The sequence below is a fragment of the Plasmodium relictum genome (assembly GCF_900005765.1).
Source record: "Plasmodium relictum strain SGS1 genome assembly, chromosome: 8".
In the NCBI taxonomy this organism is placed as follows: Eukaryota; Apicomplexa; class Aconoidasida; order Haemosporida; family Plasmodiidae; genus Plasmodium; species Plasmodium relictum.
In genome coordinates this window covers 161175-179846 of record NC_041686.1, presented here as the reverse complement: position 1 = coordinate 179846, position 18672 = coordinate 161175, and the positions used below count along the sequence as shown (strand labels likewise).

The following is an 18672-nucleotide window of genomic DNA, read 5'->3' as shown; positions in this document are numbered from 1 at the left end:
AAAAAATAAAAATAAAATAAATTGAAAGAAGACGAAATGAATAAAGAATAAAATTAATAAAAAATAATTTATTTTTATTTATTTAATTAATTTTAATTTAATTTTTATATATCTTCTTTAATTTAATTTTATTTTTTAATTTAGACCTTTAATAATGTAAAAAGATATGTTAGTAACAAATGAACAAAAATAATATTCTATTTTAATTTTTTGAAAGCGTTGTTTTGAAAATATATAAATATAATATAATAGAAAGGGATAATAAAAAAGAAAGATAAATTATAAGGAAAATTAACTTAAAAAACGATTAAAATAATTTCATCCAAAAATTAATGAAAAAATAAATCATTGAATTATAAAAGAAAAACATAAATGCTACTTATTATTTTGCATATGATATTTTAATTCAGTTTTATGATTTCTATTCCAAAAAGTTATTATCTAAAATGTGCACACACTCTGATATTTTTTTTTGAAGAAAAGAAAAATTATGAAGATGCACACACATATATTAATATGGACTACGAATAATTTTAGGTTTTTTTAAAAAAGATAGAAGAAATACATTTATTACTTTTATCAGATAATTTTCTTGAATAAAATTATTTATAATCAGGTATTATTTATAGAATACGTAATAAAATAGTCTTATTAGCAATATATATATAGTAGATATTTCTTTATCTATTTTTTATGTATATAAAAACATTTATTTATTATAAGGAATAAAGATATATCTTTTCCTTTTATATATGTTTCATTTAAACATATTTGAAACATAAACTTCATTTTTTTTAATGCAATATAACTAAAATTTTCTCAATATGTGTGTGCAACCGTGCAAGTCTTTTTTAATATATATATAATATATTTTTTTTTTTTTTTTTTTTTTTTTGTATGTTATTTTGCTCTACTCATAAAAAAGCTATTTGAAAGATAAAATCATTTAAAACGAATATAATTTTATATTAACAATAAATGTGTTAAAATTTTGAGTCTTAAATTATTTTTTTTGGATAAGCGTTAAAAAAATAAGTGATTTAATTTAACTCTGGCATAGACTTAAAATTTTATTTCTTTATGAATATTTTTATAAAATATTGATTTTAAAATACATTGAGTTGAAAAAAAAAAAAGAAATTAAAGAATGAGAAAACTTGTTTTGTCATTTTAGTTGCTTAAAATTTTTTTTCATATTTTTTTATATATAAAATTTTGGAAAAAGAAAGAAAAGATATTCATATACTTTGCTCGTTAAGTTACAAAAATAAGATGTAAAATTCAAATCATAAATTAAGTTTATTTTAGTAAATTTATAATCATTTCAATGATAGACACCGTAAAGATTGCACACTAAAATATCAAATGAACTTTTATATTGAATTTCAAGTGTTTATCGAATATTTAGTTTTGTTATTTAAAAAGTAGAAATTTTATTTTTTATTTGATGTGAAAATTTTAACTGAAAATAATCTATTTTCTTTCACTCATTAAAAGAAAAAGCATTTCATTAAAAAAATTTATTTAAAAATATATTTTATTAGATTAAATATGAAAAATGATAAACTTTACATAAATATCATTATCAATATTACATATTTTTATTATAATTTTACAAGGATATATTATTTTTGTTTATGTATTTAATTCTGTTTTTTTTTTTTTATTTATATTTATTAAATTTCAATTTTAATAATTAAATTCTAGAAATGTTAGACTCTGATACTGAAGTTCCTCAAGACATTTTGGCAGAATACGACAAATTGCTAAAAAAATCTTATACAGAAAATTTTGATGAGTAATAAGAATTTTATATTTTTGACTTTTATATGTATTTTCATTAATGAATACTTACTAATTATGATATATTTTAATTTTTTTTTTTATTATTAATTTAAATTTAATTTTTTTATTTTAATAGACTATATAAGACAGATTTATTAAAAGTAATTGGAAAAGATGGTTTTGGTTCACATATTGTTCTTTTAGTTCCTTGTTTTATAGTAACATCTGGTGTCGACCCTGAAAAAACACTGTAAATGTTTTTTATAACATAGAAAAATATAATTTATTCATAAATACAAAGATCTATGTATAGTATAACACTAATGAATCGTATATAATATATATAAAATATATAATTCAGTATATATAAGAAATTATTTTTATAATAAAAATATATAAATATATATAAATATTAGTTTTAAAATTATATTTTTTTATTTTAAAAAAAAAATGGGTAAAAAATTTTAAATAAATAGAAATATATAGAAATAGATGATTAATATATTTTATTTTTATTTTACATTTTACAGAAGATATGCAATATTAACATTAGATCCTATAGTGAAAGAAGATTATGTTTTAATATTATGTGAAACTCATACAAGTTGGTTAACTGATGCTGTCTATGCTTATGCTAAACAATGTAAAGAAAAAAAAGAAAAAGAAATAAGCAAAAATAAAATATAACAATAAATTATCTATAAGGTGATGTAAATTTTGCTATTTTATTTTGTTTAATTTTTTTTTTTTTTAGGGTATGATACCTTGCCAAGAAAATATAAGAAAAATTTAAGAAAGTTATATCTTGTACATAGTGGATTTTTATCGAAAACGTTGTTAACAATATTAACACCGTTTGTTTCTGCGAAGTTTTGGAAGAAAGTAGAATATATAGAAAAATTAGAGGACTTGTTTTTAAAATTAAATGTAAAACCTACTAATTATTTGAGGTACTTTCCTTATATAGTTCAAAGGAATGAAGAAGTAATGCTGGGTAAAAAACCAGTTTCAGTATTTGGCGCAGACATAGAAATATTATGCCAACGATTTGGAAAGAAATACAAAGGGTTTAATCATATTCCATCAATAATTGTAGAATTTTTGAGTCATTTATCCAAACCTGAAGTTATTAATACAAAAGATTTATTTTATTTACAAGCAGATGCAAATACATTATATGGTATAATTGGTGATATCGAATATGGAGAGCCAACAACCGATTTTAATAATATACCAGCTCTCGTGTGTTCTTTTAAACTGTTTCTGGATACTCAGAAACACGGATTATTAGGTAAGGACGCTTTTTCGAGGTTACATCATTTAAAGAGTGTGTCTGCATCAAATAAAGTAATAAGAGCCACTTTGTCAAAATTATATGAGAAACTGGAACTAGGGGTTCAGCAATGCGTAATGTGTCTATTGAAGTTTTTTCAAACAGTCTCAAACTATTCAAGTGAGAATAATATGACACCAGAAACACTAGGAAAAATATTTTCTTCGACTTTTTTTAGAGGAAGAAAACCTAATGCAACTTTTGCAGAATGCATAAGCTTAGCAAATAAGTGCATGGAAATGCTTATTGAAAAACCAGATATTTTAACTGTAACTTTTTTTTTTATTCTATATATGTTTATATTTTTTTTTCCCTTTTTAATATTTATTATATATATATATATATATATTCTTTTTTTAGAATCCTGAAAATTTTGATTCAGATAGTGAAGAAAGCAAAAGTTTTGAAACAAGTTTGGATGATAGTAAATCAGAAAGCAGTAAAGGAACAAATAATAGTGGTAATAATTCCAGTGAAACTAGTAGTGATTCCGATGATAGTAAAGAAGATAAAAGTAAATCAAGTGAATCTGATAAAAATTCGGAAAAAAATTCTGAGCAAAATGTGAAGCACTCTTCTTTAGAATCTGCAGAAAAAGGAAGTGTAGAAAAAAAAAACTTAAAAAAAAATGACTCGAAAAAAGAAGACACAGAAGAAGATTCAGAAGAAGACTCAGAAGAAGAATCAGAAGAATCAGAAGAAGAATCTGAAGAAGATCAAAACAAGTTAATTTAAAAAAAAGGTAATTCCAACATAAAATAAATATAAAAATATAAATTAGTTATGAAGATAAAATAAAAAAAAAAAATAGTTCATATTTAAAATTTAATGCTACTAATAAGAATAAAAGTAACTTAATGAAAAAAAGGATGTAATAGCAAATAATAATATAATGAAAGTTTATATTATATTATAAACAATCATATTTTGATAATCTTAGTCTCAAGAAGGTTTCTTATAAAAAAGATAAAGTAATTCGAAAATTTAAAAATTAAATAATATTAAAATATATATATACTATAGATTTATATAATATGAAAAAAAAAAAAAAATTATCAAACAATGTAGTGATAAGTTCTCAATATAAAAAAAGCAATAATGATAATTTTACAAAGGAAAAAAACGTTAAATTACATACAGAAGCGAACCTCTTCACTTTCAAAAAAAAAAAAAAAATATTCATATATATCAAAAAGTAGAGATTTACGTTAAGAAAAATTTTATAAAAATTTGTAAATAACTATTTCATATATAAAATTAGAAGCCCTGGAAAGAGAAAATAATGAGGTGATGAAGGACAAATTATTAACATATTAAGATTGTTTAGAATAGTTTAATGAAAAATATTCTCTTAAAATAAATAAAAATAAAATAAAATAAAATAGAAAAGAATTAAATTTAAATTCAAATTTAAAAATATAAATTATAATAAACTATGAAAATATATTCACATCTTTTTCAGATAAATTAAGAAATATTTATAATAATACATTAGTTTATAATTAATACATTAATTTTGTTTTTTCTATTTTGTATTTTCATATACAAGACCTTTCTACATTGGGATAATAATTCTTTATTCACAATATATATATTTATTATTCTTATTAAAACCGCTTAATGAGAAATATGCACATTTTTTATATTGCATTTATTCATCTATCACGAATTTAATATATATATATATATATTTTACTTTTTTTTTTTGATATTTTAACATAATATTTCATAAAATATTCTTAATATATAAATACACTAAATTTTTTTTTTAAATACATATATATATGCTCCATAAACTAGTTATAATGCTTTTTAATTAATTTCCCGTTTTTTTTTTAAAGTTTTTGTTGCACTAAAAAAAATTTTTTTTTTGAACATTTAATATATCTACATTTAATACTTATTAATTTTTATTATATTTTAATTTTAATTTTTATACTATTTTCTTCTTTTAATATATAATAGTTTCATTTTCCTATTATGTGAAGTAATTTCCAATCTTTTAACAGTCCTAAAAAAATATATAGAAATAAAATAAAAAATAATGGCTGGTTCTTCAAGTGAAATAAGTGAATCATTAAATGGCTGGATGAATAATAATTCTTCTATAATTTCTTATGTTTTAATAAATTCAGATGGTAAAAAGAAAATAAAAAGAATATATAATTCTGAGCAATTGTTTAACTTAAAATGTATGCTTACTTTAATGAAAGAATATAAATAAAAATTAAAATATATTCCTTTATATATGTAAACGTATTATTTTAGTTAATTAAAAATAGAAAAAAAAACGTAGGAAGAACTATAATACAATAATAAATTTCCTTGGAATTTAAAAAAATTACATTCAATATATGTGGAACTAAAGATAATAATTATATATTTTAAAAATATATATATATATATATATATAAGAAATACATACAATTAAATAAAACAAAAAAAATAAAAATTAATAAATTATTATTTTTATTCTTTGAAAAAAATCTAAGGCATTCCACTAAAGTATAATGAAGAAGTGAGTTATGAATTTGCTGTCAAACAAGCTTCCTTATTTTCGTAATTTTTTTTTTATTTTTCAACACTAGGAAATTAAACAATATTTTTGTTAAAATAAAATGATATACTTTTTAATTGATAAAATAAATTAAGTTTTATTTTTAATTTTAAAGGAAATTTTATTTTGATTTATATATTTGTATATATTTTTTTTTAAGTTACATATATCAAATTTTTAAAATTTTTTTAATTATAGAGACTTAATAACAAAAACAAAGAAATGTGTTAAAGAATTACTTCCTCAAGAAGTAAATATTAAATATATTAATAAGTTAAAAAATTGGAAAAAAACAATGAAATATAAATTTATATCCATTATATATATATATATGAATGTATATGTAATTTGTAATTTTTCTTTTCCTATTTTTTTAAGAACGAATTTAATAGTAATTTAAGAATTCGTACTAAAAAAGAAACAGAATATATATTATGCAACCACGGAGATTATTCATTAATTACTCAACAAAATTGTAAAGATACAATCAAATGAAAAAAAAAAAAGTTAATAAAAAAATTTTTATTATAATCCGTCCCTTATTAATCTTACCTTTCTCTTTAAATATATATATATATATTATATATTATTATTTATATATTGTATAATGTAAAAATTTTTATAAAACTGTGATTACATGTATATTTCCTATTTTTATAAGGTTAGTTTTTTTTTTTTCGACCTTTTTTTTTTCCTTCCTTTATTATTTCTTTATTCATTTGATTTTCATCATCATTGATTTTTACCTTTTTCTTTTGTTCAACATTATTTGAGTGAGAACTAAATAAACATTTTGTAACCCATGATAAAAAAAAAGTAATTGCAATTTGAAGAAATATAAGAATGAACATCTTTATATTAAATGAGTCTTCATATATTAAAATAATTCTTAAAAAAAAAAATTTTATAGAAAAACTGTCTTTTTCACTTTTTTTTAATAAAAAAGTAATTTATATTAAACAAAAATTTATTTTATTTTTTTTTTTTTTCTATTTATTTTTACTTGTTCGTAAGGGGCAAAATAAAAGTAAAGTATACTAAAAGAGTGTTAATAACAGTGATCTTTTTTTTATGTATTGGATTTCTTAGCCACATAAATAATAAGCATGTTTTAGACAAATTTGAAAACTGTAAAAAATAAAATAAAAAGATATGATAAAATAAAATAATTACAAAAAATTATTGGGTATTAGTAATATTTTAAAGGAAATATAGATACATGTATTTAATGTACTAACTAAAAAGGTATTAGCCAATATAGATCTATATATATGCTTCAAAGAAAAATCCATTGATCGTCCTCCTGCAATTAATATTAAAAAAATATAATAATAAAATAAATAGAAGATATATAGTATTTTAATTAAAATTTAGTACCAATAAAAAATGGAAAAAAATTTGTAGCTAATGAATCATAAAATCCCCAACTTAATCCAACAGATAATATTCTCTCTTTTAAACTAATAGTATTTGTATGCCTACATAATTAAATAATATAAATAAGGTAAAATTAATTATAATTTTGTTTAATATTAATTTTGTTTATATTGTTATACTTATGAGATAAAATGTAGTATATTCCAGCTAAATCTATTATATTTGCAGTTTCTTGAAAAATTATCTAAAAAAATATGTATAAATAATACAAATATACATTTAATGAGTTAAATAATTCTTTAATTTTTAAAATCATACATTGAAAATATTCATATTTTGTAGTAGTCCTATTGAAAAAAATGCCAGAGAAAATAGCTGTATAAAAGAAAATAATATAAAAATAAAATTATATGCGAGTGAAATTTACAATTTTTTTTTTCTCAATTTCTCTAACTTTTAAAATTTGAGATATAATATAATAAAAACACACAATTAAAAATAATTTTGTAGATCCAACATCTTTTGACCTAATAAAATATTTTAAAAAATTATATTAAAAAAAAATATATATTTTTTATTATTTCATTCTATTAAATATATATATATAAAGAAATAGTTCAATTTTATTCTGCTAATAATTTTCATATCGTTCTAAATATACTTAAATATTTATTTTAATTTTTATATTTTATCAATATTTTTTTTTTATCTAATTTTGTTTTATTTATTAATGTGTTAATATATTTTTTGTTAATAAAATAAATATTCCATATTTAAATTAATATGAACTGTTCATAAATTTTTTAATATAATATTATTCTATATTATAATGTCTTATTAATGATTTTACAATTTGAATCCATCAAATATTATATAATAAGGAACAAATGTAGTTAAAGAGCAATTAACAAAGTGAAACAGAGACATTTTACCCTAATTTTTTTTTTTTTAATGCTAAAACGTTCTACATAATACTATTTTCTAAATTTATTTATTAAAGAAAATAAATAATACAATTATTTTTAGAAAAAATATATATATATGTATAAAAAAATTTACAAAAAACAAAAGATTACAAAATTTTTTATTTAAAATTTTTATTTTTATTTTTATAATTTTGCAGAATGAAAATAAAAAAAATTTAACGAAATATAAAAATGAGAATAAAAATTTTTTAAATATTTTAAAACAAAAAGATGTTATTTTTTATATTTAATTTTATTTAATTTTATTTAATTTTACTTTTCGTATTTTTTTATTTTGAAAATTTTGAGAAATTTACTTAAATAACCAATAGTTAATTATATTTTTGATACATTATTCTACATGCTAATGTGCATTATAGATACTTTTTTTATTATATATGAAGAAAAAATATATTTTACATCATTTTTAATTTTTATAGTTTAAGATAATTTTATTTATTATCAAATAAATAATTAAATAAATAAATAAATAAATAAATAAATAAATAAATAAATAAATAAATATATATATATATATATATATAAACAATACTTAAATGTATTTTTGTTATAAATATAATCAAATGATTTCTTAAAAAAAAACTAAAAAAAACCTAAACATATATATCATGAGAAAAAAAAATTATAAATACAAGAACAATGTAGAGCGTAATTATTTTGAGAAGGAATAATTTATTCATATATAAATGAGTTTTATATAAATAATATCTACATTTTTTGAATATCAAATTTCTAAAATTATAAGCTAAGAGAACAAATAGAAATAAATAAAAAAAAAGGAAGGGGAAAAAAAAAACAATAATATAACGTTTTTTTTTTTTTTAAAGTGTATTAAAATTTAAAATCTTATGATTTTACAATAACTTTACATCTGTAATAAAATTTTCAAAACAAAGCGGAATGTCATCTAATTACAATAAAAAAAAATAAAATAAAATAAAATAAAGATATTGTTACCCTTCGTAATCACTATTTTCTTTGTATTTTTTCTTTAAATATTTTATAACACTTGGTATTCCAGCAGCTTTATTTAATTCCTTTTTAATAAAAAAAAAATATATGTATACATATATATTTTAGTTTATGTTTAATTATAAAATTAGTTTTACTTCATACTTTTAATTTAGTAGCTGCAACATTTATATTTGACTTTACCCAAGTAACTTTTTTTTGTAAACTCATAACCCAATCAGGTATGCTACCTACGTCTATACAATTATTTCAATTTAAAATAAAACAAAATGAAAATAATGCCTTCATATTTTTACATAAAATTTTTATGTAAGAATTTTTTGAAACAAAATTAAAAAAATAAAATAAAGAATAATAACATATTGAATTTCTAGAATAATATATCTAGTATATTTGCTTCTATTAACAATTTTATTATTAACCCAATAGATTACAGAAATAATCAGCATAATTTAAGCAATTTCTGAAAAAATTAAAGCATTTGTATATATATTGTTAATTTATTGAATATTTTATTTCATAGGACATATATTTTTTTTTCATTTATTATTCTTAAAATAAGCATAAAAATTATTTTTAATTAATTATATTTTTTTATATATATTTTAATATATTATAATTATTTTCTGTTAATATATATATATATACCTTGATAATATATCATATGTATCACCTATCCATTGTAACTTCATAACTTCAACCAAAAGATCAACTTCTTCTTTGGTTAATGGAGTTTTACTTTCAAAAAAAAAAAAAAAAAGACAAAAAAACGTAAAATTATAAAAATATCCAATAAAAGTATTACATAATTTCTATTAAAATTTTCCTTACCCCTATTTTTAAAAAGGATAAGAAAAAAAAAAAAAAATATAAATTTATATATTTATAAATAAGTAAAAAATTTAATATTAATTATCTATTAATATAATTAAAATGGAAAAATTACCATAGGAATACTTTCACGATATACATGATATGGATGAAAGCGCGCATTTGTTTTTGTTACGCCCGTTTCACCATCTGTTCGAAAAAAAAAAAAATAGATTGTTCAAACATTTTACTTTATACTTATAAATATTTTTGAATCATTATAAACACAATAGATAAACATATTTAAAATAATTTTAATGAACATTTTTTATTAAAAAAAATATTCTTAAAAATATATATAATAAAAATGTCTTTTTAATATATTCGATCTTTACCCACTATGTAGCCAAATGAATATTCATAACCATATACTTCTACACCAGCATGAAAAGCACCTGTTATATATAATTCAAAAATAAAAAAAATTAAGAACAACCAAAGTATAAAAATATATAAATATAAAATATATTTTTATTAATTCACCTGCTCCCATTGATCTAGCTACAGTATTAACAACCTTTGAAACTGAATCTAAATCATAAATATTTAAATAAACCATATTGGAATTAAAATCTGGTTCTGGTATACTTTTAATTTTGCTGCTTTCATCATAGTCAAGGATATTACATCCTTTTTCTTCATTTCTATATTCTGTACTATTTTCTCTACTCCCTTTTTTCATTGTTCAAATTTCTTATTTTTAAATAAAAAAACAAAAGAAAATTAAATTTAAAACGAACTATTTTTGAAAAAATATATGATAAATTTTAAAGAAGATAAAAAATATATATTTATAAAAAAGTTAAATATAAAAAAAAATTATTTCATTAAAAAATTAAAAGATTAGATTAATATTAATTAACATTTTTTTTCTTTTTATTTTTAAATAAAAAAAAAAAAACAAAACAAAACAATGTCTTTAAAAAATTATCAAGTTATAAAAATTTTGAAAATTGTTTAATTTTTTTTCAATTTTTTTATATTTTTTTTTTTTTTATTTGCCAATGCGCACACTAAAAAAAAAAAAAATAAAAACATAAAAATAACTATATGATTTTAAAATTTATTTAATAAAAATTAAAAATATATTTAATTATGATTACTTTAATAATTAATTTTATTTGTTTATTTATTTATATATTTATGCATTTACTTATACATTAGATAACTATATTTTTTATTCATTTGTATATTCATATGTTTCTTATTTATTCTTTAATTTACTTATTTGCTTATATTTTTATTCATATTTTTACATTTTTTAATATATTTATTTATTTATTTGTTCATTTTTCTTGTGCTATTTAAATAATAGTTATAAGTATTTTGTAATAGGTTATATGTAGAATATACAAAGATTTTTAATAGATACTTTTTTAATAAATGTAATGAAAAAAGAAATATTTATTTTTAAATATTATAACTGAAATTTTATTTTCTTTAAATTTGTTCAATTATATGTTATAGAAGAAAAGTATTATTCTAAAACATATATTTCATAAAAAGTATTTTACTAACATAGTATGCTCTTTTAAACAATATAAAATTGAAGCGAAAAAAGAAAATCTAAAGATTTATTAAAATATAAATAAAAGAATTTATTAATTCTAATAAAATTTTCTAATATAAAATAAAATAAGAAAAAAATTTTATTATTGAATGAAGACTATATATATTTTTTTTTTTTTTAAGTATATATGTTTAAGATGTCATTATTTTCATATAAAATATATATATTTATATAATATATATATTTCTTATATTTTAAAGGAAGTAGAATGAAATATCAATAAAGCAAAAAGAAAACTAATCTCTATTATAAAAAATGGAAATGTTACTTATTAGATTTCCTATTTTAATGGGAAGAAATATGAATTCCTTTTTTTAAAATTAGTATGGAACATTAATTTAGAAAAATAGAAAAATTTTAATATATTAAAAAATTAAGTACTATTAAAAAAAATTTTCTTTTTAATGATTTACTGCATGAAATAAAAAGAAAATGAATTTTGTAATGTAGAATAGTAATATATTAAGAAAGAAAAAAGAAAAAAATGTTAATAACCTAAAAAAAAATTTGATTACAAGAATATACTTTGTAAAGAAAAATTATTTTATAATATGACTAATGATTTTTTTTTAATTAACTAAAGACAATTATAAATTATAATGTAGTAAATAAAAAAAAATACAAATGTGTAATTTTTTTAAAGGAATGTAATTTTAGTTTTTATCAAAGAAAATATGTATTTTTTTAATTTTGTATCAATAATGAGTTTTATGTATCTTTAATCTCTTTTTATTTCTATAGTTTTAATCTAATTTAAAAAAAAAAAAGGAATAAATGAATTAACAATATCAAACATAAAATGTTCATATTTTCTTAGAAATAATTTTTTATATCTGTAATTCTAATGATATTAATAAATTATAAAGCATTTTTTATTTTGATCTATTATTTTTATACTCCATTATGAAAATACATTTAAGAATATACTAATTTTCCCCCTTATATATATTATATATACTTATTAAAATAAATGTACTACATTATAAATGCAAATTATATTTTTTTTTTTTTTTAAGTATTAAATATATATATGTATATATATGTATGTTTTAATTATAGATGTTTTATTATAAAAAATTTACATATTGGGGCCATATCCATCAATATGATTTTTTTTTTTAATCTTATGCACAACAAATTATAACCCTTTTCATTTCTATAATTATAAATAAATTAGACTTTTCCTTTTTTACATATTTGACATAAAACATATTAATAATGAAAACTTTTTTTTTAAAACTGTAATAATAAAAACAGATAATTTAATAATTATTTAATACTCTTTCTTTTCAATAAAATTAATTTTATTTTAATTCATTTTATAATTTTTTTTTAGACTTATTATTTTTAATTTTTTTTTTAAATATATGATTTTGGGATTTTTAGAAAATTTCAAATACAAAAATATTAATTGCACGAAATTAAAAATATATATACTTACATATATATTTTATTCTGTATAAATGTATGCTTCATTTTACTATGATATAAAATAAAATTTTATAATAAATATTTTTGTTCATATATATATGTATATATAATTAACAAAAGAAAAAAAATTATTCGTTATTTTCAAAATTCACTTTTAATATATAACCATCAAAATTACAAAAATTTAATGCATCAATTGCATTTTTTGCTTCATATTCATTTTCCATAATTACTATTCCAGTTAATTCTTTGGAAGAATTTTCTTCATTTTTTAAATCAGCTCTAACAACCCTACCATGTTTTTTAAATAAATCTTTTAATTCTTTCCAAGTAACTTGGGGTGGTAAATTATAAACAATCAAAGTACAATTTCTTTTACTTGATCTTCTAAAATCATTTCTCCTAAAATCATCTCTCCTATAATCTCTTCTGAAATCTCTTCTAAAATCATCTCTTCTAAAATCATCTCTTCTAAAATCTCTTCTATAATCATCTCTTCGGTAATCTCTCCTATAATCATAGTCTCTTCTTCTTCTAGTTTCATAAAATTTTTCTTTTCTAATATTGTTAAATCTTCTTTTTTCATAGTTTCCTGCATTCTCTTCTCTATCCTCTCTTACAAATATTAAGCGATCTAAAATATTATGCAAAAATACATTTTTAAATACGACATAAAAAAAAAAAAAAATTAAAAAAAAAAATATAAATAACTATACCTTCTAACTTAGAATCATTTAAGGTATTTATAGCTTCTTGAGCTTCTTCATATGTAGCATATTCTACTATTCCACATCCCTAAAAATTATAAATTAATAAAACAAAATTTTATATTTCAAAGTATATATATATACTTATATTTTTGTATAATCAATTTACTTTTGATCTTCCTTGTGCATCTTCAAAAATATCTACTCTAATGACATCTCCTGCTTTTTTCATATGACTTTTTAAAACTGGCCAAGTAACTTTCCATGGTAAATTTCCAACATAAACTCGACAACCTTTTGATGGACTCTATATAAATATTAAAAAATAAAAATATTATAAATGAATTTTATTTATTTCAATTTTATATAATTCATTTCTTAATTTTTATCTTTATTTTTCTTTTTCAATTTTTCTCTTTTGTCTTTTTTTTCTTTTTTTCATTTCTTAATTTTTTTTTTTAAATTAACTTGAAATGCTCATATATCTTTTTATCATTTTTCTTTAGTTAGATTTTTATTAATATTAATTTTTTAATATAATAGAATTAAAACATATATATATAATCAAAATAACATTATTAGTTAATTGTTTAATCTTAATTTTATATATTAAAAATTATAGAACAATAAGAATATAATAATTACATATTTTATATTCTTTATATATATATATTTATTTTATTTGATTTATTCTTATATTGTTAAATTTTTTAATATATAAATAATAATTGTACAATTTATTAAATGAAAAGTTTATTTTTTAAATAAAAAAATGTTATTTAAAATTCTACTTACATTATTTTCCATGGGAACCCTTTTAAAAAGTATATTTAGAGATTAAAAATTTTTTACTTTTTTTTATAAATATATTTATGTATTTTATAAAAAAAAAAAATGTATAATTGTAAATTTATTCCCTGTTTTTTTTCTTAAATATTTACAGTATTTTTTATTGATATTTTTAAATATTTTTAATTTTTTTTTTTCTACTTTTTCTTCTTTTTCTTTTTTTCTTTTTCTTCTTCTTTTCTTCTTTTCTCTTTTTTCTTTTTCTTTTTTCTTTTTTCTTTTCTTTTTCTTTTTTTTTTTATTTATTAATTTTCTTTATTTTTTTAATGCTATTCTTTTTTTTTTTTTTTTTCGATATCAAGTTTAAAGCTTTATTAATCTATTTTTCAAATTGCTCCTTTTTTTTTCTGAACAAATGTTATCATTTATTTTTTATATCCTAATATTCGAAAAAAAAAATATATATCTAAAAAATATAACACCAAAAGTTTGTATATTTCAATTAAAAACAATATATTGTTAAAAAAATAAAAAATAAAAAATAAAAAAAATGCAGCAATAAATACCAAGAATATTTATTCTATTCCATTTTTAATTTGCTCATTTTTTAGAATAATACATCAAACTATTTTAATGGAATGTTAAATTTTATCAGAAAAATAAATTTATGCGTGCTACTAATAGTAGAAACAATATCTATCTTTTTTTTTTTTGTTTACTTAATTTTTTAAAGTTTTTTTTTTTTTATAATAAAATGTAGTGCATATAGAGGCCTTTTACTTTTTATAATTTTCACATATAAAAAATATTTGTGAAATTTCAAAATATTTTGGATACACTAAAAAAAAAGAAAATTTAATTTTTATCAACTTCATTTTATAAACAAAATAAGCTCTGAATGAAAAATCATATCCATATAAGTGAATATATATAACTAATAAAATATCTTACTATATTATCTCTCTTTTTCTTACCTTTTTTTTTTTTTATGGATGCTTTGTTGTTATTATAAATTATGTTAAACGAAAAAGAAATAAATATAATTTTAAGAATTCTAAAATTTTCTTAATAAAAAAAATAAATAAAATTAAGTTAATTGTATTATTTGAAAAGTAGGAAAGAACATTTTTTTTATTTCTTTGTAATAATTCATTAGCTATAGAAATTATATACCAGGGGGTTTGATGATAACATTAAAGAATTGTATGAAAACTTTAAATATTTATTAGAAATTTAATAAATAAATATATATCTATATATATTATATTTATATAGATATATTGCTATATATATTGTTTGATTTATCATATATCATTAAATATAATTAATTTTAATAAATAAATATGTATAAAATATAAAGTTCTTTGAAATATAAATAAACCTTTTTTTTTTATTTTTTTACACTTAATAATGGAAATTTAGAACTTTTAATATATTAAAAGAAAAATGCGAATTAAAATAATAAAATAAAAAGTATCTTTATAAACTTCATAAAATAATTCATTAAGATAAAATTATATATTTATATTTTACGTAGATGTAATTAAAGATATAGAAAATATTAAAAGATAAACGATTCTAAAATTAATTGAGAAGAATATCATTAAATTAAAAATAAAATGTTTTTGAATTTACATAAAAAATATATATATAATACATAAATCTAGATAAGGATTAAGCAATCATATTTTTTTTTAGGTTATTTACTTTTTCTAAAATTGTTACAACATCAGCAATTTTGTTTATATATTCCATTTCATCATTTTTATTGCTACTTCTAATTAAATAATCAGAGTATTTTTCTAATTTATCCATAAAAACATCTTTGGTTTTATTTAAAATAGATAATTCTGCTTCTAATTTACCATATCTATTAGAATACAAGCCATTATTAGAGATATAATTTTTTTTTAATATTTCTAAATCTTCATGTTCACTTGGTAGAAAATCTCTATTTCCACATTTTGAAGTAGATTTATTTTCTTTTTTTAATTGAATACTTCCATTTTTTAATTCGGAATTTTCATTTTTCATTCCATTTTGATTATACTCTTTATTAAAATTTAACCATTCACCTACTTCATATCCACATCTTTCTTTTATATAATTTTTATATTCAAAAAGGTTTTGTATTTCATCTTTTGAAATATTATTCTTATTTAATAATTCATTAAATTCCTCATTTTGTAATTTAATCTCTTTAACGTATTTAATGGGATCATTAATATTTTCTTTATCTTCTTTTTTTTCATTATTTTCTTTTACATTATCAGTGTCTTCTTCACTTTCTGATTTCTCTAATTTAATGAATAAATTGCATCTAACACAGAATCGTTCTTCTCTGTTTTTTTGTTTTATAAGAGGAGTTATATTGCACTAAAAAAATAAAAATTCAAAAAATAATATTAAAAAAAGAAAAAAAAAAGAAAAAAGTATTTACTACTTACAATATGGCAGCTCGAATTTAACAAGGTCCATCCTTGTAATAGTTTATCTCCTATAATCTGAGAAACAGAAAAGGGATCATTAATAGTACTATTTTCAATTTTCATTTTTTTTTAATTATTTAAAGGTTATATTAAAAAAAAAAAAATTACAGATTTGTATTAAATCATTGAAATTTTACATATAAAAAAAAATAAGAATATATATATGTACTTATTTTATTTTTTTTGTTTAAAATAAGTATTTCTATACTTTTTTTAATAATTTTTACAATATTATTTTAATCTTTAATATATTAATTCTTAAAAAATATCTTGTTTATAAACAAAAACAAAAAACTCTCAAAAAAATTCTATATTTAATTATATTCTTAAATATTCTAAATATCAAAAAAATAATGAAAAAAAAAATAAGTTAAAAAAAAAATATAATGCAATTAAATATAAAGTAACAAAATATAATACATAAATAGAAATGATATAAAATACAATAAAATGATGAATAAGTTTCAAGATGTATTTATATATGTTTTTTTTTTTTTTTAGTAAATTTATAAAAAAAACTTAATAATATCCAATCATTTGACGTTTTTTTTCTTTTTTTTAATTTTAGGAAAGCAAATTTAAGTTGTTTTTTATAACTTCATTTTATTATTATTTCTTTTTAATTTTTTGTTACTATAAATTTAAAAATTGAAATTTTTTTAATCACTTTTTTTTATATTATAAATATATGAATACATATAGAAATATAAGAGATAAAAAAAAAAAAAAATAGATATACAATTCAATAAAATAAAAAAATAAAGAAACAAAGTAAAACATAATAAATAAACAAAAATATGCTAAAAAAATTAAAAAAAAATTAGAATATTTTAAGCTATACAAAAATATATATTACTGTATTTAAAAAAAAAAAAAACATGAATAATAAAATCACAAAAAATATTGAAAGCCAAATATTAGAGGCTTTAAAAGATAAAGAAGATGAATTAGATTTAGAAATAAGAAGATATGAAACACTACAGAAAAGGATTTCTGATGAAAATGATGAAGAATTAGAAAGCATTAAAAATAAAAGATTACAAGAATTAAAAAATAAACATAAAGAAAAGTTAACTTTATTAAGAAAAGGTCATGGATCATATAAAGAAGTATTATCAGAAAAAGAATTTTTTGAAATTTGCAAAAATTCAAAGAAAGTTTGTTGCCATTTTTATAGAAATACTACATGGAGATGCCAATATTTAGATAGTAAATTGATTAGCTTATCCAAGAAATTTTTAAATATTAATTTCATTAAAATAAATGCGGAAAAGTCTCCTTTTTTATGTGAAAGATTAAAAATTTGGTGTATCCCTACTTTAATGCTTATACAGGACGGCAAAACAGAACATTCTGTTATTGGATTTGATGAATTAGGAGGAGATAATTTTTCTGAAAAAACCTTAATTAATGTTTTAATAAAATGGGGATTAATAGATAAAAAGGAAACAGAAGATTAAAAAAAGAATTTTTTTCAATAATGATAGCAAAATATAACTATTATATTAAATAATTTTACACTTTACGAAATATTTAAAATATAGTTTTAATATTTTATATATATATTAAAAAAGCATATATTTAATAAAATATACTTAATAGGAAATATTTAATAATATATAAAATAGTCTTATTAACATTAATTAAAATATATATAATTTAATAGCATAGGAATATATTTTGTAACAAATATAATTTATTTACTATTTGTTTTACTATATTTTTTATTATTCTTTTTTTTTCACATCTTTTTTCCCTTTTTTTTTTTTTTTGTCTTTTTATAAATATTAATTGTAAAAAATGTTA

General features: G+C 17.1%; 7 protein-coding genes across 7 annotated transcripts; 3 read left to right on the top strand and 4 right to left on the bottom strand.

Annotated features, from left to right (window-relative positions):
- Nucleotides 1–1709: 1709 nt before the first annotated feature.
- Nucleotides 1710–3853, top strand: PRELSG_0804900 (rhoGAP GTPase, putative; the record flags this gene model as incomplete). Its single annotated transcript, XM_028676105.1, has 5 exons — nucleotides 1710–1798; nucleotides 1922–2035; nucleotides 2316–2428; nucleotides 2540–3387; nucleotides 3479–3853. 5 exons carry the CDS (start codon nucleotides 1710–1712, stop codon nucleotides 3851–3853), a joined length of 1539 nt encoding a protein of 512 aa, XP_028532628.1.
- Nucleotides 3854–5162: 1309 nt separating this feature from the next.
- PRELSG_0804800 (conserved Plasmodium protein, unknown function) lies at nucleotides 5163–6170 on the top strand (the record flags this gene model as incomplete). The annotated part of the gene is made up of 4 exons (XM_028676104.1): nucleotides 5163–5256; nucleotides 5611–5677; nucleotides 5874–5925; nucleotides 6054–6170. 4 exons carry the CDS (start codon nucleotides 5163–5165, stop codon nucleotides 6168–6170), a joined length of 330 nt encoding a protein of 109 aa, XP_028532627.1.
- A 167-nt stretch (nucleotides 6171–6337) lies between these two features.
- On the bottom strand, nucleotides 6338–7979 carry PRELSG_0804700 (conserved membrane protein, unknown function; the record flags this gene model as incomplete). Its single annotated transcript, XM_028676103.1, has 8 exons — nucleotides 6338–6563; nucleotides 6679–6803; nucleotides 6914–6978; nucleotides 7053–7153; nucleotides 7232–7296; nucleotides 7371–7427; nucleotides 7507–7579; nucleotides 7903–7979. The coding sequence occupies 8 exons, from the start codon at nucleotides 7977–7979 to the stop codon at nucleotides 6338–6340; spliced, it is 789 nt and encodes a 262-aa protein (XP_028532626.1).
- A 1012-nt stretch (nucleotides 7980–8991) lies between these two features.
- PRELSG_0804600 (PPPDE peptidase, putative) lies at nucleotides 8992–10562 on the bottom strand (the record flags this gene model as incomplete). Its single annotated transcript, XM_028676102.1, has 8 exons — nucleotides 8992–9075; nucleotides 9155–9246; nucleotides 9433–9473; nucleotides 9659–9748; nucleotides 9842–9843; nucleotides 9957–10030; nucleotides 10216–10275; nucleotides 10364–10562. 8 exons carry the CDS (start codon nucleotides 10560–10562, stop codon nucleotides 8992–8994), a joined length of 642 nt encoding a protein of 213 aa, XP_028532625.1.
- Nucleotides 10563–13009: 2447 nt separating this feature from the next.
- On the bottom strand, nucleotides 13010–14395 carry PRELSG_0804500 (RNA-binding protein, putative; the record flags this gene model as incomplete). The annotated part of the gene is made up of 4 exons (XM_028676101.1): nucleotides 13010–13515; nucleotides 13598–13676; nucleotides 13758–13895; nucleotides 14384–14395. The coding sequence occupies 4 exons, from the start codon at nucleotides 14393–14395 to the stop codon at nucleotides 13010–13012; spliced, it is 735 nt and encodes a 244-aa protein (XP_028532624.1).
- Nucleotides 14396–16051: 1656 nt separating this feature from the next.
- On the bottom strand, nucleotides 16052–16929 carry PRELSG_0804400 (conserved Plasmodium protein, unknown function; the record flags this gene model as incomplete). The annotated part of the gene is made up of 2 exons (XM_028676099.1): nucleotides 16052–16753; nucleotides 16825–16929. 2 exons carry the CDS (start codon nucleotides 16927–16929, stop codon nucleotides 16052–16054), a joined length of 807 nt encoding a protein of 268 aa, XP_028532623.1.
- Nucleotides 16930–17744: 815 nt separating this feature from the next.
- Nucleotides 17745–18326, top strand: PhLP1 (phosducin-like protein, putative; the record flags this gene model as incomplete). Its single annotated transcript, XM_028676098.1, has 1 exon — nucleotides 17745–18326. The coding sequence occupies one exon, from the start codon at nucleotides 17745–17747 to the stop codon at nucleotides 18324–18326; it is 582 nt and encodes a 193-aa protein (XP_028532622.1).
- Between the last annotated feature and the right edge of the window lie 346 nt (nucleotides 18327–18672).